This window comes from Tigriopus californicus, chromosome 8 (assembly GCF_007210705.1).
Source record: "Tigriopus californicus strain San Diego chromosome 8, Tcal_SD_v2.1, whole genome shotgun sequence".
In the NCBI taxonomy this organism is placed as follows: domain Eukaryota; kingdom Metazoa; phylum Arthropoda; class Copepoda; order Harpacticoida; family Harpacticidae; genus Tigriopus; species Tigriopus californicus.
Window position 1 is genome coordinate 4845786 of NC_081447.1, and position 22226 is coordinate 4868011.

General features: G+C 43.7%; 4 protein-coding genes across 5 annotated transcripts; 2 read left to right on the forward strand and 2 right to left on the reverse strand.

The window, feature by feature from the left end:
* Positions 1-236: 236 nt before the first annotated feature.
* On the reverse strand, positions 237-5827 carry LOC131885547 (coatomer subunit beta'-like). Its single transcript, XM_059233616.1, has 10 exons — positions 5510-5827; positions 5285-5443; positions 4278-4470; positions 3257-3604; positions 2785-3175; positions 2260-2713; positions 2061-2191; positions 1534-1976; positions 635-1038; positions 237-460 (listed from the first exon to the last, which is right to left on the reverse strand). Exons 1-10 carry the CDS (start codon positions 5810-5812, stop codon positions 311-313), a joined length of 2976 nt encoding a protein of 991 aa, XP_059089599.1. The 5' UTR covers positions 5813-5827; the 3' UTR covers positions 237-310.
* A 2523-nt stretch (positions 5828-8350) lies between these two features.
* LOC131885549 (oocyte zinc finger protein XlCOF6-like) lies at positions 8351-10654 on the forward strand. 2 transcript variants are annotated; one of them, XM_059233619.1, is made up of 2 exons: positions 8351-10072; positions 10439-10654. In XM_059233619.1, exon 1 carries the CDS (start codon positions 8460-8462, stop codon positions 10047-10049), a length of 1590 nt encoding a protein of 529 aa, XP_059089602.1. In that variant the 5' UTR covers positions 8351-8459; the 3' UTR covers positions 10050-10072; positions 10439-10654. The 2 variants fall into 2 exon arrangements, with proteins under 2 accessions (XP_059089602.1, XP_059089601.1); XM_059233618.1 differs by having other exon boundaries at positions 8352-10045.
* A 638-nt stretch (positions 10655-11292) lies between these two features.
* On the forward strand, positions 11293-13637 carry LOC131884994 (zinc finger protein 737-like). Its single transcript, XM_059232909.1, has 2 exons — positions 11293-13387; positions 13460-13637. The coding sequence occupies exons 1-2, from the start codon at positions 11703-11705 to the stop codon at positions 13593-13595; spliced, it is 1821 nt and encodes a 606-aa protein (XP_059088892.1). The 5' UTR covers positions 11293-11702; the 3' UTR covers positions 13596-13637.
* A 1360-nt stretch (positions 13638-14997) lies between these two features.
* LOC131884995 (uncharacterized) lies at positions 14998-22226 on the reverse strand. The gene is made up of 2 exons (XM_059232911.1): positions 21647-22226; positions 14998-17317 (listed from the first exon to the last, which is right to left on the reverse strand). Exons 1-2 carry the CDS (start codon positions 21774-21776, stop codon positions 15936-15938), a joined length of 1512 nt encoding a protein of 503 aa, XP_059088894.1. The 5' UTR covers positions 21777-22226; the 3' UTR covers positions 14998-15935.

Here is a 22226-nt window from a genome sequence, read left to right on the forward strand (position 1 = left end):
AACCACCACTACTACATCACCCAGATCGACAGAGGGCCAGCCAGCCAGGCCTGACGGGTGGGTTGGTGGGTTGATTACATGAAATATGCATGAGACTCATTGCTCGACCACTGCTGTTATTCCACTTTGATCATGGGACCGTGAAATGTATCCTTAGCTCTCAATTTCAATGTTGCGAGATGTTTCCCCGTGTTAGTCAGAGTAATTGATGACTGTTTTAATAAGGAAGTATGGGCTCACGACAACTTCGCTCATAATATATTCGAAAACACCGCAATAAAAATATAAATAGCAATGAAAAACAATCCAATCAATCGCTTAAAAGATCCTCTTCGTCATTGATGTTGATCCCGGAAGTGTCAATGGTATCTAAGTCGAGGTTCTCCAGGCCTTTGTTGATATCCTCATCCAAATCATCCAATATCGCTTGTTCCGACGGCGACATCGTGCCAGTCGACTCCTAAAAGCACGGAAGCATTGAACCAATCTCAGTTATTGTGATTTTAGGCACTCAGGTAAGTGGCTCATTGTACAGAAAATCAATGTTTGATATGAATCATAGGTTTTATGTCATTCTTAAAAGAAGAAAAAAAACCATCGGTCCCGATAGTTCCGACAATTATCTTGGACTCACCTTTTCTTTTTCTTCGTCTTTGGGTTTCGACTTTTCCCTGTATTTATCATGATCGTCGTCATCTATTTGCTCCAACAAATCCTTTTCTTCCTTTTCTTCTTCAGTGGTCATCGCATGTTTGAAATCGGGAAAGAGGTTGGGATATTCCACGGGATCCGCCAGACTCTGGCTAGCTTTCTCGGAAATGGTGCCAATGTGCTCCTTCCACAATTTGAGTGTCTCCGAGGTCCTATTGGGCAAATAGGTTCGAGCGAAGAAGGTGGCCTCGGGCAATCTCTTCGTATTGATGAGAAGATTCAAGCACCCTTCGAGATCATTCACCAGGAACTTTGACAGGAAAGCCACATTGTTCTTGCCTTGGGTTTCTGCCGAATCAGCCAGCATTGAAAATCCCTTTTCGTTGCCTGGAATAAGGACGAAAACTCGAATTAGATCAGGTTCTAATCTAGAGAAACACGAAGCAGCTTAAAAATGGCCAATTGTTAACAAATGGACTCGACTTTGTCGTAAGTTTGAAGATCCTCGGTTAACAAGTAAAATCATCCTCTATCAATGACTCACAAATGCGGAGTTTTTAATCTAGTACTGACCACCTCTATATTCAGTAGCATTTCGGCGAGTTCTTTGCTATTTAAATAAATTTACATTTGATGCATGGCATAAGCATTTAAGTGTAAAAAGTAAAAACAAAATCGGTTTTGCAAGAAAAATACAAATCAATCAATCAAAACCTTAATCCCATCCACGAAAGAAACTATCAGCTTCCTTAAATTGTTCTCAATAAATTCTCAAATTTTCGAGGACTTAAAAAACCGCTTTCTTCAAAGAAATCTCCTCAAAAGTACTAAATGAGGGCACCCCAATTATCTTTGAGAAATAAAACACTACAAAGATCTTACCAGTAGCCGTGGCCAAGAGTAGCAATCCACCGAAATCCTGAGCCTTGTGCAAACATTCTTGAGCCAGATCGAGCTGGCACTTCTCGGTGGCCACATCCGCCAAATCCTTCCACTTCTGTTCGCTTTGAAGCTCCTGAGCCAACTTGTAGGCCGCCTCGATCTTGCCCAGCTGGATGGCCAATTCGAATTTATGGTCTGGGTCCATGGACACGGCCAAGGCTTGCTCTTTAAAGCCTTGCTTCTCCAAGAAATGAGCCACACGGGTTCGCTGGTCCTTGGGCACAGCGGGCAAAACCTTATCAGCAGTTTCAAAGTCACGCCGCATGACGGCTGTTTGGTACTCCAACACGTTCAGGAGCAATTGGAAAGATACCACATGCAACTCCTTGTCGCTCAAATAGAGCTTGTTGTCAGCCGGGATGTAGCCCAAGATGTACATGGTCCTGAGGGAAACGCATATGCATGAATGGTGACAACACTCATAAATAGACCGTATATGTATATGAATAGAATTAAAAAATCCTCACCTATCCAAATGAGAGATGGTGACAATTTCGCCTCCAACATAGTAGTTCAATCGGTTTAAAGAGTTGGTATAGATGAAGCAATCGCCCACCCATTGTCCGGTCCGAACTGCTTCATTCACCTCACCCAAGACCTAAAACATATATTCATGGCAATTCACATTCGTGAGCGAATCAGAGCTGCCAGGATCGAAGTGATTACCTCGAAAGCGGCCTCTACGCCATCCTCGCTTTCTTCGGCGGAGTTTTGTTCCACGGCTTCGTTGTAGGCGCTCTGATCGTAAGAGAGAATGAAGTAGCTCTCTTCTGTGCTTATGCAAACGAGATCGCCGTTTTCCGACCAAAACACACTCTTGGGTTGGATCTCGATGCGGCGGACTAAGGCCAAAGTCTCCCAATCGAAAAATGACAGACCAGAAGGCGATTTCACACCGAGGAGGTGACCTCCGAAAACGGTCTCGGCTCCGCAATCTGGTTTGAGGGTCTTCCGCTCCTTAAAATTCTTGAATGTTTTGATACTGGAGCTATTTTCTCGAACGGCATACTGAGATGGATCCACGGCCCACACAAACTCGTGACCTGAGCCAAAGGCTTTGTTTCTCAAAGCCATGGCGGTGTAAATGATGTATTCGCCATCGCCGCACACAACGATGAACCTGTCAAATGACAATAAAAAATATAGTTTTCAACACACGACGGTTGTTTTTCAAACAATGATGACCCTCACCTTCCATTGGGATTGTGCTTGATGGTTTGAGGATAGACCTCGCAACTGCCCATATCCTTGATCGACAAGGGCAACCGTTCGCCATCTTTGAAGTCGGAATCGGCCATGGACTTGAGGTTGGCTTGCTGAATCTCGCTATGTTTCGCCCAAACGATCTTCCCACCCACATCCATGGACATGGCGGGCTCTTCTCGTCCCAGCTTGACCATAATGGAGCCTTCATCGTAACCAATGGCCACAGAGTTCGAGCCCTTCAAGGCAGATATGGTCCAAACACGCTCTAAGCCGTAGTTCAATGTATTCTCCAAGCGATACGTGTTGGCGTGCCAAATCCGCACCGTTCCATCTTCGGAACCGGTGAGAATGATGGGCAAGCCGGGGTGAAAGGTGACTATAAAAAAACGAACAAATCATATCACCGTTATTGACGAAGCTCCGTTTGTCAGGATCACTAAGAAGTTCAGTCACTTACGAGCCGAGATGTTTTGGGCGTGTCCCTCCAGGGTCTTGACACAGGTTTTGTTTTGGTAGTCCCAGATTTTGATGAGACGATCATCCGCGCCCGACATCAAGTAGGGTTTGTCCCCGCCGTGGTAGTAATCTACACAGTTGACGCCTTTCTCATGGCCTTCGAGGGTGAAGTTAGGCGTGGCCGAACCTAGCTGCCAGACTTTGACGGTTCGATCTAGACAAGCCGACGCGAAGGTGTTGTTGTCCTTGGGGTTGATCACAATTTGCATCACGTAATGGGTGTGGCCTTCGAACACTTGTTGACAGACCCAATTCTTCTCCCAGTTCCACAACTTGATTGACATGTCATCTAAAAACATTGATTGATAGGAACTCTTGAAAAGAGCGAAACTTTGACAATCGTGCTCAAAGTTAATGAAACCTATGCGTTCAAACATTAAGGCTATGCCCATAATGCAGACTATTAACTGGGCGAAAATACATGTTCCAGTGCTTGCGGGGGTATTTTCTTAGAATCAAGATGCCAAGGGGAACAATTACATTTGGCTTGCGAGTTGGCTTTCTGGTGAAGAAATATCTAAAGCACTTTTAAGACTTTCAAATTTCGTTAAAATTGTGTTTTTCCTCATTTTGTTTGACCTCGACATCTTAATTGAACTTTGAAAGAAATGCATCGATTAGTGATGACTAATGACTGTATGCCATTATATAATAGTCAACACTCGGCCACATTTTGAAATCCTGACCATGTAAGACAAATAACAGATCAATCTATAAGCGGCCACTTAAACTACTTATGTTCAATGTTGCATCTTTAAGTTGGTAAAGCCTGGGGTACGCGTGGCACCTGCTATCAACGGCTATTTCAGTATTCTTCCATGACAATTTTACTCTTCAGCCATCGACCCCACTATTAACCAAGATGCAATTACATGGTATTGGCACTATACATAGGTAGGTCTGCCCGGATTCATTGACTGAACGATTAGAAAATTAGCTAACTAGTTTTCAACCAATCTTACCGCTGCTGGTCAACAAGTAAGGTTGACTGGGATGGACGGCCATGCAACGGACATAATCCGAATGAGCCTCGAACTGATGGAGTCGCTCCAATGTGTTGTAATTGAAAACACGGATCATCATATCATCGGATCCGGTCAGGATCCAGTTCTTGCGGGCCACAAAACGCACGGCACGCACCGGCAAATCGCACACCTGCAACGAACGAAACGGTCCATGGATGGATTAAGCATCAGGTTAAGAGTTGAAATGGGGTTCCCACCAACTCATCGGAGAATATTGGATAAAGCTGCACTGGAACATACGAGTACACAGTGAGAATGGTCGAGAAGGTCATGGACGTTTTGGTGGCTAATACGGTGGCGGCCTAAGTCTTTGAAATATTCCGAAGCGTAATCGAACCTAACAAACCTGATGAACGAAACGAATAACCCAACTTCGTTAGTCTTACAGGTGTTCGATCCAATTGAGTTAGCCCTTTTACAACTCCAGATACCAATTACAACTATGCTTAATAACTATGCTTGACAGGCTGGGCGATCTAGCTCCAAGGTTGGAGTTCAATCAAGATCGGCCAGTCCAGATCAGTCACGCAATTCTTATATGCGTACAAAGGCCCAAACATCACTTCGATTGCCATATATATTAACGTGTCTGGCCCCTCACCCCACTAGCAGACGTCCTCAATCTCGTCGACCATCCTCACCCCGTCCTTTCAAATTCAGTTTGGCCGAATCACGTAAACGTCAACATATTAACATAATTGGTAGCCCCTCAGTTTTTGGCTGAGGTAACCGAGGTCCGGAATGTCGTGTCGGAATGGGTCCAGAACTCACAGAAAACACTGGGTCGACTCCAAAGGGATCAACCGATGTCAGCCGCCCCTAAACCAACCATGGGTCAGGGATGGGCGGCTGTGGGATAAGTGGAATGCTCATGGCCATATATACATACATGCCAGAATTCAAGTACGCCTGCATGCCGGGATGCCAGTCCCGGTTGAACTCACCTCAAAGGACTTGACCAAGGTCTGATTCTCGTAGTTCCACACGTGCACATTGCCGTTGTACAACGAGGCCAACATCCACGGCTCACTGGGATGCAAATCCACACATTTCACCCGATCACTCCGAGCCGTTAAACGGCGTTTGATATCCAATCGTAAAGGCTACAACCGAAAGCAGACATCAATATAAACCCGTTCAATCATGTTGGATCCGTCCGGACCACTCACCATCCTGGCGTTAACCAGTAGTTGGTCGGGAGCGGGCTCGAACCCGGGATGGGAGGGAGGCAAGGAGCGATGAGGGGCCAATCGGTAGTCAAGCCCACGAGAGAGACGATTCGGATCTGGCCAAGTCAGAAGACGTCGAGAGGGCGGCCGGAAGATGGGATGGAGTGGATGAAGAAGCCTGAGAAACGGAGTCCAACTTCTTCCAGCGCTAGACGGGCGAATACGAAGGCTGAGAGGCTGAGAGGCTGAGAGGCTGAGAGGCTGGACGGGAAAAGTGGAGAAATGTTGTGACAACTCATACATGTCGAGTCAATAGCTGAGGGTGACCAATTTCAGACCCAAAGGGGGCTGGGCCGAACCGTGGGAGGGCCAGACTTGGGGGCGGAAGACGAAAAGATAGATCCCAAGGGGGATTGAATATGTTATATGGAGGATGAAAGGCAGAGATGAGTCGTGTCTGGGGGCGGTGTGGGGCTGGAAGGATGGAGGCCGATAAAGTGAAAGGCCCGGTGATGAAGTCACTATGGGACAGGGTGATCGGCGTGGAAGACGAAAAATAGTTTGGATGTCAGTGTGCGGAAGGATGCTCAGGGTGGCCAAGGGTCAGCCAGGTCCTTCAAAAAATGTCTGATGAAATGATTATTTCGATAGGTCGACAGACAAACAGAGATAATTTTACCCGCTTGGTGGGCCCATCAGTCAATATGTCGCAATTTCCGCTCGGGGAAAATAATTGGTAGTAACGCTAGCCTAACAATCTACGAGACATTGGACACGATTATATCAAAATTATTTAAAAGATATGGATGGTGTGAACATGAAGGCTGAAATTAGCTCAGGAGGGAAATAAAAACTTACTATACCCCTTCCAGCCGGAATGATGTAACATTCTGGCCTGGAGGGACCCTATGGCATGAACTGGACAAATACTAAAATAATACTAATAAAATTTGATGAGCATATCCAGTTGAAGGTGGGTAAAGCTTTTCAAATGTGTGGTTGGATATTTCGCACGTTCAAGTCCAGAGATAGCATCACGATGCTAACTCTATACTAGCCATTTGTTCATCCTTTATATTCTTTAATATGCTTCCCCCCATTTGGGCTCCAATTAGTTCAGCAGGTTTGCCAAAGGTCGAACAAGTCCAAAGATGTTTCACTAGGAACATCACAGAAATGAGAGAACTCTCGTATTGGGAGAGACTAAAAAAGTTGGGACGGTACAGTGTTCAGAGAAGGTATGAAAGGTATCTGAGATTGTACGTCTTCAAAAATATCCATGAGCTTTGTCCCAACCCAGGATTTAGGGTCAATTCTAGTGACTTTATAGAGGCTTAATGTGCACCTTCAAGCCCTCGAGAATCCAGGCTAGTTCGAACAATGGAGTCCACATCTCTTCTTTCTCGGGCTCCTTCATTGTTTAATTTGCTTCCCTCTGATATTCGTAGGGAATACGTAGGCCTTGTTGATCCAGTTAAATCATTTAAGTCAGACATGGACAATTTTTTAAGTAGCATTCCAGATCAACCCTACATTCAAGGATTAGCTCGGTCTGCCAACTCAAATTCGTTGGTAGACCAAATATCACATAAAAATTGAAAGGTAATAAATAGACGAATTATAACCTTTCATTTTAACAGTACTGGGGATTACATTCCCTGTAGCGGTTAGAAAAGCCCGTGAAAAAACAAACCAAAAAAACAAAACAATAGTTTTGGTTTTGGGTGAAATTTAGAAGTGTTAATTTATCGCTCTAACCCAGTACGTAGGCCCGTAAGTCCAAGATCTGCGTCCTAATTTCGTCCTAATTTTTTATCTTTGTTTTTGATCCAAATCTATCTAAGATTAAATGAAGATGAACAGTTTGAAAATGATGCCCGTTTAGTCGCTAAATACTAACCGCCAGTAAAGATCTTATTTTTCATAACGGATAAAAGGACTTTGCTTTTGACTTAAATACTTTAAGTCATTACCGTTACATAAATCTGATATCGTTGCTCCTTTTGAAAATTGAAGCCTTTTTGTGACATGGTTCTATCACTTTGAAGCAAAGCACTTTTGCTTTCCTTCTTTAAAAGCGGATATGTGCTTATTTCAAGGTGACAGGAGTTGTATAATTTTTTCTAAAGTTTAAATGAAAGAAAGAAACATTCTTATTGGACTGGCTTCCCTCTGATATTCCTAGGGAATGCGTCAGACATGGGCAATTTTTTAAGTAGCAATCCAGATCAACCCAACATTCAAAGACTAGACTCTCTGTAGCGGTTAGAAAAATGGATTTAAATAACTCTACTGGTAACGCAATACTTTTCTGTAAAAGCAACGGTACGGGTTTTTATAGCTCTCCTGTTGCCGTAACTTTCTTCTTTTCTAAATGAGGAAGAGAAAAAATGCATAAAAGTTTCCGCCCTGATCTTTTAAAAGCTCCGTCTCAAAAGCAGTGACTTATTTGCTACTGAAAGGATCACATGAATAAATACGGGAGGCTCCGACTTGGGTCATCAATTTATATTTTCTACTAAAAGGTAACGGTAATGGTAAAGCGTCACTTTTTTAAAACTTTTTTGGGTGACGTTGCAAGGCCTGTCCAATTTATTTTGTATTATCATACTTTCTAGGCCAGTTTCAAAGTGATCTCCAGATATTCATGAATTAGGGTGTTGAAATTTATAGTTTTATGTTTCTTGTTATGTGGTTATGTTTATAAGCATATAGTTTTTTTTTTATGTGGAATATATCTTTTGATTTTACGAGCTAGAAAAATGCTCCAAAATGTTGAGGTATTTTATTTGGGAAACTTGATAGGGCTTTTTGACAACCGTGTAAATTGTGAACCTTTTCTGCGCCCGCCACCTGGCGGCACTGCATCATAATACATGTCACAACATCGTCCAACCTCCACGATCCCCCCGGTCCTTCCATCATCATGTTTAGACCCGTTTGAACCACCATGAGCGCCAGCCCGCCTACGCCCCGCCCACCCTCGCCGGAGCCGTGGTTGGACGTGCTTAAGCAGACGTTGCACGTGATACCCGTTGGACAATGGCTGCTGATTTTTCGCACGGATTTTGATCTGTTGCAAGGCGACGAACCCTTCAACACGCTCTCCCTCCTCTACCACACCCCTTCTCGGCGCTATTTAGGCCGGGTGTTAGGTCGTACGGCCCAAAGCGGCCGACTAGACCACCCGTCCGCACTATTAGCTCTGTGTCACACCTTCTTCCAGCACCGGGGGGCGTGTTTGGGCTGGCGAACACCGGATGAACAATTCCCTTTGTCCTGCGATTTTGCCCTCGATTGTCAAGTTCTACTAGACGAGAGCGAGGCTTCGGAGCGATGTGGGGCGTGTCAAGCGCAAGCCCAAAAGGTCCACGGGCTGGATTGGAAGGTGGAGCCGCGGCCCGTGGAAGTACAATCCGTCCCTGATTTGTTGAATTTGGCTGACCCCGGGATACCGCCACGCACGCGAGGAATGAAAATCGAGCCCGTGGATTACTTCGAATCGGATGAGGTGGACGATGCCGAGTCTGAAATCGAATCCCATCCCACTTTGTTTGAATGTGAACAGTGTCCCAAATCATTTAAGAAGCGCCGGACTTTCGAGAATCATCAGAAAACTCACCTAACAGACCGGGGTCCTCGACCTCCGCGTTCGGCCTCGATTTCGCATTCCAGGTCGAGGAAATCGTTTGGGTGCGAGCATTGTACCATGACGTACACCAATTCTCGCTCCTTGACCAAGCATTTGGCCTTAGTTCATCAACGAGGCTTTTTCGGTTGCTCGGTGTGCAAATTTCAAACGGATTCGGCGCCGGACATTCAGACCCATTGCAGCCAAGTTCATCCCGAGATATCCGACACGGTATGTCCGAGTTGCAAGGAATCGGTGAACATGTTCAAAGAGGTGGGAGGTCTACCCGCTCACTTTGCCCAGTGCTCGATTAATAAGTATCAAGTACAAAAAGAGAAACAACGGAAGAAGAACTTGACTTATCGGAAGAAGCCGTACATTTGCTCGAAATGCGGCAAGGATTGCAAGTACAACGCTCAACTCCAGATTCATGAGAAGCAACACATGGGTGAGATGGACTTTGCTTGCTCGGAATGTGATTTCAAGACGTTTAGCAAGACCTACCTCCGCAGTCATCTCAAGACCCATCTCATCAAGAAAGGTGTCATCTCCAAGCCCATTTGTGATATTTGTGGGCTGGAGGTACGGGACAAGAGCGCCCTAAAACGACACAAACTTTACATGCACGATCCGTCCACGCCCAAAGCTTGCACGTGTCCCCATTGCGGCAAGATCATCTGCAACAAAAACGCCTTGGATCGACACGTGATGCGATCTCATAACAAAAGCGACGATTTCAAGTGCACAGTTTGTAGCCAGAAGGTCGGGTCGGATAGCGAACTTCGGCGACACATGTTGGTGCACGAGGCTCCCAAATTGAAGTGCCGATTCTGCGAGAAGCGATTTCGTCGTGAGGATGGGCTGAAGAATCATGAGCGCAATCACACGGGAGAGGCTCCATTCAAGTGAGCACAATTATAAATACAAGCAGAGTTGGGTGCATTTCTTTGAGTGGCTTAAGTTGGAAAAAAATCATTTTTTTTTTGTTTAGGTTATTCAAATCCAATGAAATTGGTTCTTTCCTGAATTAATTGACTTCATGACATTTTTAATTGAAACGCCGCTTAGTGGAACTAATTACTTCCGTAGTTCTAATGTACAAGATGAAGTACTTTGGTTTCCAGCTCGTTCTAATTAGATTATAGGTGATAATGATTGATTGCGATTACAGTATTTGGTATCATATGATTTATTTTATGTTTTTTGATGGCTGCAATTATATGCTCAATTGCATATGGATTGTTGCCCAAAGTAAAAGAAAATTGAGAGGAACTCAATGTATAATGATGTCATTTCAGGTGCCAATTGTGCGAATATTCGTGCAAATCCAGCGCCACTCTCAGTCTTCACAAGAAGTTCATCCACAATGATGGCAAGAATCTCACTGAAAAGCCCCTGGTGATGTCCTGATTTTTATTGCTACTTCCAATCCGATCGCTCCCCAACGCGTTCAACAAAAGTCATACCTTGATAGGCTCAACGTACCCTGTTCGAAATAAATATATTTGCCTGAATTCACTATCCATTTCTCTCGCAAAAAATAATGCCTTTCAATGGACGACAAAGCATGAACAGCCAAGTCAAAAAGAAATGTGATGAGACCTGGGCTAGTAGCTACCGCCATCTCTTAGTTTGAGATAAGTCTCCGTTCGATATCCGGTTCGATCTCCTCTCGGAAGATTCGCTAGAAAACTTTTAGACACTAATCACACCTTAAGACGTAACGCCTCAATATTAATACTAGACATGACATTGACCATTGGATCTGTGTAAGGCCGGGCAAGGGTTAATCCTTTCATGTTTTTGCCCCAAGAATGCAAAATTGAATTGTGCTTTGAAACGGTTATGTTTTCAGCTTAGTTTTCACTTGAATGGTTCATGAACCACTGAAGTATGGATGGTGTTGAAACAACCAAGATTTAACCTATTTAATTCGAGCTATAACGTTCAGTTCTTTTCATATCAGGTTGCTATGGATTACGTGTGTGATTCAAATTCAGCTCAATCAATCAACTAGGTCAAGTTGTATACCCATTTAAAGGTCACAAGTTCCAATACATCTCAACATTGAATGTGGCAATTGTTAACCAGAAGAGGGCTGACTCATTTATCTTTCATAGAGCTATGTAGTAAACCTGGAGAGGCCATAACTTTTGAGTTATTAGATAAAGCTGAAACTTGAAAGTGCCTTGTTAAGAAGACTGAATGATTTAAAACGCTATTTGCTGCATATAATTGGAATTGAAGATTCACGGCCTGAACATTTCAGGTTCGTGCCATATTTTGGCGGTTGTAATGCCTTTAAATGAACCAATGGCGATTCGCTCGAAGGCCCCAAGAGGAGCTTCTCTCGTTCGCCCTTTGTCCTCTTAAGCGTTAGATGTCGCTGAACGCAGAGGGTAATACAGCAAGTCCAGGAAGGACCAGAGAAGCGGTGAGAGCTAGCCCTCTCATATAATGAACGTACAGTGCATCCATACAAAACAGTATCGAGCCAGCTTGCACTGAGTCCAAAAAATCAAGAACTCTTTGTTTGGAACGCACAATTCCTCCCCAGGAACCATGAATGGTGACCCAAACATGAGTACTGATCCTCCCACGAATACTTCTACTGATCCTGTGAAGCAGCAAGATTGTTCCCTCAGAGATTCCTTGAGAGAACAGCTCTCTCAATGGAATCTTATGTGCGTGGAAATGGAAGGCTGGTGGGTGATCTTCAGACAGACTTTTGATCTCTACAACAACAATGAGCCGTTCACCGCTCTGGTTTTGCTTTTCCATCCCAAATCATTCGAGTTCATCTGCCGGGTTTTGGGACGAACCACGAGCAAGGGATTCCTGAAGGTGGAGCATTCGTTATTTGACAAATGTAAAGACTTCTTCGAAGGCTCCAAACCGTGTTTGGGAGCCAAAGCCGAAAAGGAAAATTTCCCGATATCCTGTCAATGGTCCGAACAATGTCAGATCCTCATTAATGAGCCTCATCAGACCAGTTGTTCGGGTTGTCAAACCTTCTCTGAAGGGCTCATTCCAACCATTGATTGTGTCCTAGAAGAAAGCTCAGAGGCATTCCCCAAATTTGAAGAAGAGAGCGATTTGGACGACCCATCCCACATCGATATTCCCGGGGAAGTCTTGCCCATGAAAGACGAAAGCGATGCTCATATCGAGATCGATCCAGAACCGGAGACTCCCAATGAGAACTCCCAAGGGAAACCCGCTCCCACTTTATTGGGAGTGGAACTGCAACCTCCTCATATCGCCTCATCCTTGTCTACTCGAAGCTCGAGAAGGCCCAGAAAGCCGCAACCCAATATCAAGGAGGTCATCACCTGTTTCATTTGTTTCTCCACCTTCAATTCCCAAATCCAGTTAAGACGTCACTACACTAAGGAACATCCTGGTTACAAGAAATGTGATATTTGTCAGAAAGAGTTCACCAATAAGCGTTGTGTGGTCGTTCACATGAGGCGGAAACACTTTGCCGGGCATTTTGTGTGCAAGTTCTGCCCTGAAAAGGTCAAGTTCGCTTCCGATCTCGTTAACCATCACATCAAGGTCCACACGGAGGAAAGCTTCGAAGCCAATTGTCCTTCTTGTAAAAATGATTTGTCATTTGCAAAGAACCCCAAGGACTTGGACAAACATTACAAGGAATGCTATCGAGAGAAGCAGAAATCTCAGAACAAGAAGAACTCTGAAAGCGCCTTGACCAAAGGTGGGAATCAGTGCTCGGAATGTGGAAAAATATGCCGGTCCAGTACGGTTCTCAAGATGCATCTGAAGACCCACACGGGGGATAAATCCTTCCAATGTGAGTTTTGCGATTTCAAGACCATTTATAAAGTGTCCATGCAATTTCATCACCGCCGACATCTCGTGGATCAAGGGGTATTAGAGAAAGTCATTTGCGACCTCTGCGGCAAGGAATACCGCGACAAGTATAACTTGAGGGCTCATGTTCAAAGTGTTCACGAGAAATCGAGCGTGGTTCATTGCGATCAATGCGAACGGACCTTCAGCTGTAAAAAGACCTTGACCACGCACAAGAACCGGATTCACGGCGAAAGCAGCGAGTTCTTTTGCCGCGAATGCGGCGCCCGTAGTGGCAGTAAATATGAACTGGAGACACATATGCGCACACACCGAGAGCCTGAATTTAAATGCAAATTTTGTGGCAAGATGATGAAGACGTCGGCCTCTTTGATTTCTCACGAGCGGATTCACACTGGAGAAAACCCATTCAAGTAAGTTCTTGATGCATTTGTTCATTACTTAGTATCAAGCCATAACAGGATTTTTTTCATTATTTCATTTAGGTGCAAGTTATGCGAGTACAGTTGCAAATCCAGTGCCACGTTGAGTGCTCATAAGAAATTCATTCACAATAATGGAAAGAAGCTCTCATTACATCCCTTGGTGGAATATGACAAAGATCCGACGGAAACAGCTTAGAACGGTGATGCTCTGAAATATACTCGTTTGTGGTTAGTTAAAGAGTTAGATTGTAAGAGTTGGTTTGTTTCGTCTATATCCGGGTAGTATTCGGCGGCAGGTCAAGAGTGCTAATCCAATTAAGATGGGCTCTGTTGATGTTCGATAAAATGATTGGGGCAACTAAGACCATACAGGGTGATCTGAGAGATCAAGGGTTGATTTCAATTCAGCTTTGAATAACAAGTTGATCACTATTGTTGACAAACCTTTGGACAATGTATGACCAACTTGTTTGAGCCCTGACAAAGGGGAAATAACGAAAAGTCCTTAGAAAGATATTTGTGTGGGATCCAATTGTTGGTTTAGATTGTTTAATCAATCAAGTCTCATTGATGGATTGAGCTGTGGTATTTGAGGATGAATCAGATCAAATCAATGAAAACCATGCATAAATATGCTAAACTCATGTTGAACAAATAGAGAGTGCATTCTTGTTGAACTCAATGTTTGTGCAAGTGATATATTTTTGAGTAGCTGAGAGCCCGCATAATAGTTATCAAATTATTGATCATCGTTATGAAAACCTCCGATACAGTTTTCCAATATGTCCATTTACATTATGACAAATCATAACTGCCAAAGATGTTTTCAAAAACCTGTCCATTTGAAAGACGTAGAAAACCCGGAGGCCTTTTGAAGTGCAGATTGCCTTTTATGTAGGCACAGAATATTCGGTCCAAGTCACGCATGATTGATATTAGTGCTGGGACGAGTCCGGCAAAATTCGGACTCGTACGAGTCCTTTGATTCTTTTACTTTTGGCCGGACTCGCCGAGTCTTTTACCACAGTCAGTTTTAGCAAAAAGACTCGTGTTGCGAAATCCTAAGAAAAAATGGACGTGTTTTTTGACGATTCAGGCCAATTTCTCCAAAATCGATTAAATGACTCGAGTGCATTTGGACTCCAGTCTGGACTCGCCCCAGCACTAGTTGGTACGAGGACATCCACATATCCATCTTCCTGACTTCTTAGGCCTAGTTACCAAAGTTTTAGACGGTGGAGTTGAGTTGCAGTTTCAAGGTTTCTCGGCATGAACATCATCATTCATCACTTTTTCTTAATTGCTCCAACCGATCGAGTTTGTATGGAAGTAAAAGCTAAACATTGCGTTCTGCTTTGGAATAAAAAAAAAGTTGAAAAACGACGAATATGGATGTACGTTAAGTATCCTATATGTCCAAGTCAGTTTCATTTTGCGTAGCTTTTCAGGCATCCCACGTGGTCTTACGAAGAACCCTGTTTTCCTTCAATTTAGGAGGACCTTACTTGAAGTCCTTGAGACCTTTTGAAGGAGATCCTGTTCCGCTTCTCCGCGAACGTCATCCGGCGATTGAAAAATAAGAAAGCGTGACACAAATGTAGAGCTGGTCAGCGGGATGAGAATTTCTTGTATTTACAAATTTGACAAACATCTCTAGAAGCACTAGAGGACATGTGTACTCACTATCACGAATACAATTCAGTCAAAGTGAAAAGATAGATAATGGCCTTGAATATCGCTTACAAGGTCGATCGGCATGTGGACAATCAATCATCAATCATTTTTCTCCGTGTTTGCGAGATTTGTATTCTAGCTCAAGAAACCAGGATGAAATTCTACAATCTGAATGAATTTTCTCAATAGGCGGGGTTAAGGGCAAAGAAAGGCTGTTCAAGGCGGAGGAGTTGATCAAGGACTTCTTTAGAGCGCACTGAAATCCTTGAGTATATTAATAAGGTCAGAGATATAAAAAGGTTCAAGCATTCTTAATGGGTCAGACAATCATGGGGGATCTCGCAGTTGTTGGATGGGGGAATGTGACGAAAATCTATATTTAAGTGGCAGGACTAATCCAAAGTTTTGCCTTATAATAAAAAGGTGGCTGTCGACAATTACACTAACATCCCGTTTGAGAGAAGGGGTTAAGCTTGAATAGTTATTCATACCATATTTGTATACAAATCAGACAATCAATCTAAATGGGGTCATTCGAGAACGAGTCTGACATTAATGAATACTTCTTTAGCGGGCCATTAATCGTTAATCTACAGGGAGAAGGGGAAAAGGTTTGGAAGAGTAAAAGCCCAACTTGAAATACCTTATTTACAGTACCAGTCAGTCAATACATACGTCTGTTCAGAGACCGGGTTGTTCTACAAGAAAACAAAACAAAAATACCGGCCATGATCCTTTTAGAAGCGCTTTAATTTGTGGCAACTCATTTCTAGGTTAATGGGGGGGACTAGCCCGGATGTGTCGAAGCACTTTCTGAAGAAAAAAAATGGCAACAATTGACAGTACGTGTAACATCATCGATTTAGTGTTCGTTAATAAGTTGTGTTTCCGAGCTATTACGTTCAAACTCGTAGCGTTTTCCACTCTTTTTCAAGCACTCCTCGTGAGCTTGGCACATATTCTTGTTGATAACTTCGGAAACGGCTTCTTCGAAGAGACCCGGTTTCTCCTCCTCAATGGTCTTCCATTGATCGTCTTTCATAATGTAAGTATGGTTGGACTTGCAGTAGCCCAAGGCCGACTTCTTCAACTTTTGGCACTCATACTTGTCCGCAATGAGAAGGACCGAGGCGACGTTCTTGGGACTGATGATCTCTCCCAGGTGATTCTCGCACTGCGATTTCAACCCCAAGAGCTTGTAATTCTGAGCAGCCGCTAATAGGGAGCTGTTCTTGGCATCGACGTTCAATGAGCTATCGGTGTAAATGTATTCCAACAATTGCTCCAACGTTTTGGCGTGAATATCCTTGATTTCCAATTTCTGAATGGCGCTTACTGGATGAATCTCATGTTTATCCGTATCCGACGGCGGGACGGAGTCATCATCATCTTTGGCTTGAAGAGGGACTTTGTTATTATTTGTGGAATCATCTTCGCTCTCAATGGCCGGCTGGTGCTCGTCGCCAATTTGAACCGGACTTTTCCGGAGCATTCCGGATTGGGTCGACCCAACTTCGACTCTTGAAGATGGGGTCATTTTGTTACTGAGGAGAGCGGCAAAGACGGAAGATCGTGCGCAAAGAATGTTTCGGTGGACTTTGAATGTCTTTCCATCGGCTTCAAGAATCAAATCCGAGCTTTTTTCATCATTGATCAGTGCCTTCAAATCGGAGGACAATGAGTGATTCTCCGAGTCATCCTTCAACAGCCTCATCTTGCAAACCAGCTCAATGTCCCCGGAGGAATTGATATGTTTTTCACTGATGGCGATGTTTTTGTAGCCGATGGACCGGAGTTCTTGGGTGTTTTCCAGTTTTAGATCAGGCTTGATCTCCGTGGAGCCCATCTCGAAGTCTCCATTGCATCGGTTAAGGACGCCGAATTTGTACTTGATACCCACATCTAGCGGTTTTCGAATGGAACAAGAGAGCATATTCAAGCAGAGGACGAATGGGTTGGCGAGGCGTTCTCCATCTTCGCCGGTCCAAAAGCGAATGGATAGATTCCAGGTGGTGTGAACTCCATTGACATTGATCTCGAATGTTTTGCTGTCCAATCCGCTGCTCGGTTTATCTTCAAAGTCGTTGCTGTTGATACTAGAGCGAGATGAAGATCCCTTGGCCTGCTTCAAAAAGCCCTCAATGGGCCAGCAAAACTTGAATTCAACATCTGAAGTGACTGGAGCCACTACTTCTAAATTGCAAGTGGAGGATCCAAATCCACTCGGACGTCGAGCTTGTGTACCTGAATGAAGAAAATCAATTTGTTAAGAGTGTCGAGCGCGAATAGGAACAGGAATACGTCTCGTAAATGGTGATTACATCCCGACCGATCATAATCAAGGGTTCTCGGGCTTGGAACGAGTCACGAGTCCAAACGTTTCCAAAGAGGCCCAGATATCATGAAAAATCTAGTGTTTTCTCTTCTGCTCACATCCTCCCATGTTTACACTAACTTGCGAAACCCTCCGGAAGCAACGTATTGTGTTGTAAAGATGAAAAAGATGAAGTTCCATCTGTATTTTGTGAAAGCTATAGTATTTGTAATCTACAACATTCGTGCCTACTATTAAATGGCCACAATATTGACAACGGTGTTAATAGCTGCAAAGTCGTTTCAGACGTCTAGAACTTTCATTTGTTTGCCAAAAAGTTGATCCCTAAATACCTTCGCGTCTGCAAAGCGATAGACCATGCACCCCCAAAGGATCAACAAGGGCATTCCGAGACGTTTCTCAAAGTGAGCGAAGTACTCCCAAATGCACGAAAAGTGTTTCCGGAAGGTTTCGTAACCGACGTCGAAGATTCCATAAAATTTTGGCCGCAGCACTCAAATCACGCCTGAATCACGCATTGACTTTCTCACGAACATGTTCAATGCCTGCCAAACCTTTTTGTTGTTGGGTTATTGATATGACCGACGGAGGTAATGATAAAAAAAAGGTGATTCTTCATTCCTTTCTCCCTGACATCAAAGAGACTATATCCTTCGGTCTCCGAATTCTTATCATACGTTAACGTCTTAAAGAAACAGCGGAAAGTCTTCTTTGAAAGTACAGCCTTTGAAGAGTAGCATTAGGATTTTCGTATGTTCCAAACATTGAACGTTTTCTAGCCACCTTGTTCCACAGCCTTCTCAAGTTGTCCAAGGCCAATGGAACTGCAAAACTGCGAAGCTGCAACACCATCGTCGTCGATTGGGTCGAAACGTGACGTCAACATCCTCAAAAGCCAGGATATCATGGCCAGAAATTGAGCTTTGGCCTTTAGTTCAGGATATGCGCGTTCGTTTTTGGCCTGCCATGCTTTCAACGTGTTTTGCAAGATGAATGCCAGGATATCCATTTGTTTACATTGACGTGCGGAACTAAGATTCATCGGTAACGTTACCGGCATATCCACAAGAGCTGAATCGCGTAATATGATCAGTTGTTATTATAGGAATGTCTTGGCTCTCTTCCTGGCAATGTCAAAACGTCCCTTAAATTGATAAATACAAATTTTTCATGTTCCTCCCACGTGCTCACAAATTATAGTAGCACTTCATTCAAGGTCAATTTCCCGATTTGAATTGCTCTCGGCACTATTTATTGGGCGACATACTTTTTGAACCCAGACTTGACGGGATCGTTCTTTCCCCAAATTTGAATCTCAACCTGCTCCTTCCATGATAAAAATGGCGTACACTCCTTCAGTAGAGTACAAAAGTAGTGCATGAACGTAACTCTTAGTGTAGATTTTTGTTGGGTGTGTGGTGTGTGTGTGGGAAGAAAATACTCATACTCTCAACACACATGTTCTCTTCGGCAAAATAGGCAATTGAGGCGGGGTCGTAAAAATGGCCTGAATCAGAGGTGCTACACGTGTGTGAATCCGAACGAGCTCAAAGCTCAGACGGTCATACAGAACACGAACTGTAAAGAGGCAAGATTTGAGATGAAGTCCCCAAAGTCTGTTTGCTTCATGAATCTCAAAATTTAAAGCAGATCACGTTTCAGTTGAGTGAATTGACAGTGAGCGCACGTTGTTTGTCGCCGAGACCTTTGGACCCTCATTTTTTAGTTGAGCATTCCTTCTGCTGGATCAGACATCAAAGATTGAAGCTCAACTTTTTGGAATGGCTGAATTGCAATAAGTTCAATATATGACGATCCAGAAGAAATTAAAGCCAATTATTTTAGAAGTACACATTAAAAAACGAGGAATGACGTTAGCATAACTCAGGCGATGAAACTTGTCACGAAAAAGTTCAAGGAGATATGCCAAGGTTGAAGACCTGTCTCAATGGACTTTAAGCCTTCAACTAGGTTCATTTTATGGATGAGCTGACTTGTCAAGAGACAAGGCTTCAGTTCGCTAGTCAACCTTTTTTACGCCCAAATTGATTTCCCAAGTCTGTTTTTGAAACTTGATTGACCTTCGATCATAGAATACATAACGTGGAGAACAAAGGAACAAAGATGCTTCAATTATCGAGTAACGGGACAACTCATGTCTCTCCAGAAAACAGGACGTTGACACTTCAAGTGAGGTTTGTTTTCAGCAAAGGTGAAATGGCCAACAAGCCCCCAGGATTGTCATCGAGCTATTTCCTCCATTCGAGGTCAGCCTTGATGAGTAAACATCCCCCTTTTGCTTTGTACGAGTACGTACGTAAGTACGAGAAAAAGCGGGGCGCATGGGCGGTATTTCCCGTTCAAACTGGAGAAAGTCAGTCGACGTACGTGTGACGCATCTAAGCCTTATACAATATTCTACGTTCTGTTAGCATCCTTGGAACACTTGGAGCAAGTACTACGCACCCTCAGCCATATACAGAGGAACATACACATATAATGCGGGAATTGTGTGGGTTTTTTCCTGTTCCACTTTGAATGGCTTTAGCTTGGGTCATATCAAGTGCGTTTCAGGCCCGGCCGTGGGAGAAAATGGGAACAAGCAATTTGACGATTAAAAAGATCAATTAGAGGAAAGCTCGTGGGTTCACGTCAGACTTCTTGGGGAAATTGCTTTTCATCGATCGTGGAGCGTAATAAAAGGTTATGTTTCATGTGGATTCTACACATCGTACTGATTTTGTAAAGCTTCCATGAGATAAAGGAGCTAATCGAGCTCACTAAAACATGAAGGGATCCCTTGCCCTTTCATGGAAGGTCTACGTCAAACTAAGATCCCTGATCTGAACTGTGAGTCTGTATTCTGTCCATATTCCTCGAATTTGGAAACTCAATCAGTCAATAAAGCTTATTGGGAGTCAGTTTGTATGACCCAAGCTTGCAGTGGGGACTAAATCGTCATACAAAGCAACAAACTGATCGTGTTCCACTCTGACTCATTGCTCGGATTATTCAACCGAATGGAACTTGAGTCATGACTGAGGTTGGAAATACCAACTACTACCCACACCATTCATTCATGATGGTCCCTAAATGTGACAAAGACCTTCAGGGGGCGCTTCAACGTGACCTACTCCAAGTTTCCCCTTGGCTTGGGGGATTTTCCCTCTCGCAACGGTTTAGTGGAGGGCCACAGTCCTTCTTTGGCCTTCTAAGCCCTCATTGGCCTTCAAACGTTTTATAGTATAGAAAACAGCTGACTCGCCCTCTGGCCTTCTCTAGGGCTTTCTTATTGGAACTATTTCCAAGGTCTTTCTCTGTCTCTCATATCTTGCCCCACATAGTAACAATGCCTGGTTTTGGACCTTTTTCAGGCACAATCATAACCTTATTCAACGATCACGGTAGGATGACAGCAGAATACTATTTTGAAGGTTTCAAGTGGACCCCAATCGAATAAAGGTCTTTGTCTTTGTTCGAACGAAAAGTTCTCCAATCAAACTAAGCCATGTGAGGATATAAATGAGATTTTGCCCCAGTTTGTAATCTAGTTTCTACAAGACCAAAAATCAGGATTCTTGTTTTCGTTTTTCATGACGGTACACGTGTGGTAAAAAAATTCGGCGTGTTTTTCTAAATCCAAGTGGACAATAATATTTGTTTAATCTTTCGAGTACTATCGCTATTCGGTCAATGCATTGACCTGAAACGGTGCTTTTTGTACTTTAAAATAATCGTGATTACATCTTGATAAAGGATTGTAAGAGCGAGGCTATTCTCTTCTCTTTAACAATTATCACATTTGAAGCCTAAATTTGGAAGGAAGCTTTCAATTCAAAATGGACCTCGAGTTGCCAAGCAACAAATTGCAATCACGTGTTGAGGCAATCATGTTAGTTGGGATAATCCTTTGTCGCCAATGAATTCAATGCCATTTCGTTGCACATTTTTTACTGATGACGGCCTAGAAACAGCTCCCCTCCAAATATTGACCTACTTGTAAGCACGAAACGATAAGGTTTGGCCAGTCGATTTCGTCAACCGTGTTTCCATAAATTCATCACTTTCCACTGACGCAACAACCTCTATAAAAAGCTCTCATGCGGTTTTGAGATGATGCAACCTAATGTTTTTGTTTTCAAAACTGAACGCCTTTAAAACCGGATAATGTCAGAATTTTTTAAAGATGACTTGAACGCGAGCATATTGAACTATTTGAAAGATGGACTGTCACTTACTTTGTCGACGGTTGAGGAAAGACTTCTTTTTGGCTTCATGGTCTTTGCTGCCACCGGACCCCGAACGATGGCGTTTCTTGGTCTTCAAAGGCCAAGCAAAGCTTTTCAAGCTGACGCTCCCTGAGGTCATCTTGTATTTGTGATTTGTATTTGCGATTTGTGAAGAATTCGAACTAATAAACCCGGACTTGAAACGACAGTCCTTGATTGTCTGAAGAGACCAGTCGAAGCTCAGCTGTTCTCAAAAGCGTTGGACCAAGCAATAACAAAGGTGAGAGTAGGCGGCCTTTGAGATTGGCTCTCACGGAGATGAAAGTGAAAAAATAGCACTATGAGAGAAATGAGAATTCTCTATTGTTCTGTGGTAGCTTGGATGTTCACTGAGACTAATCATTCCAACCACGGAATGAGGGCCCTTAAATATGAATGACAGATCCGATGGAGTGGGTTCAAAGGTGTTCCTCCTTCCCTCACGTTCCATCTAGTTTTAAACCCAACCTCGACGGACGTCAGGGTTCAGGGGCATGTTCCCACACTTTGCTCTCTCAGCGCCAGACGCGTCGCCACTCGCCAACCGTCT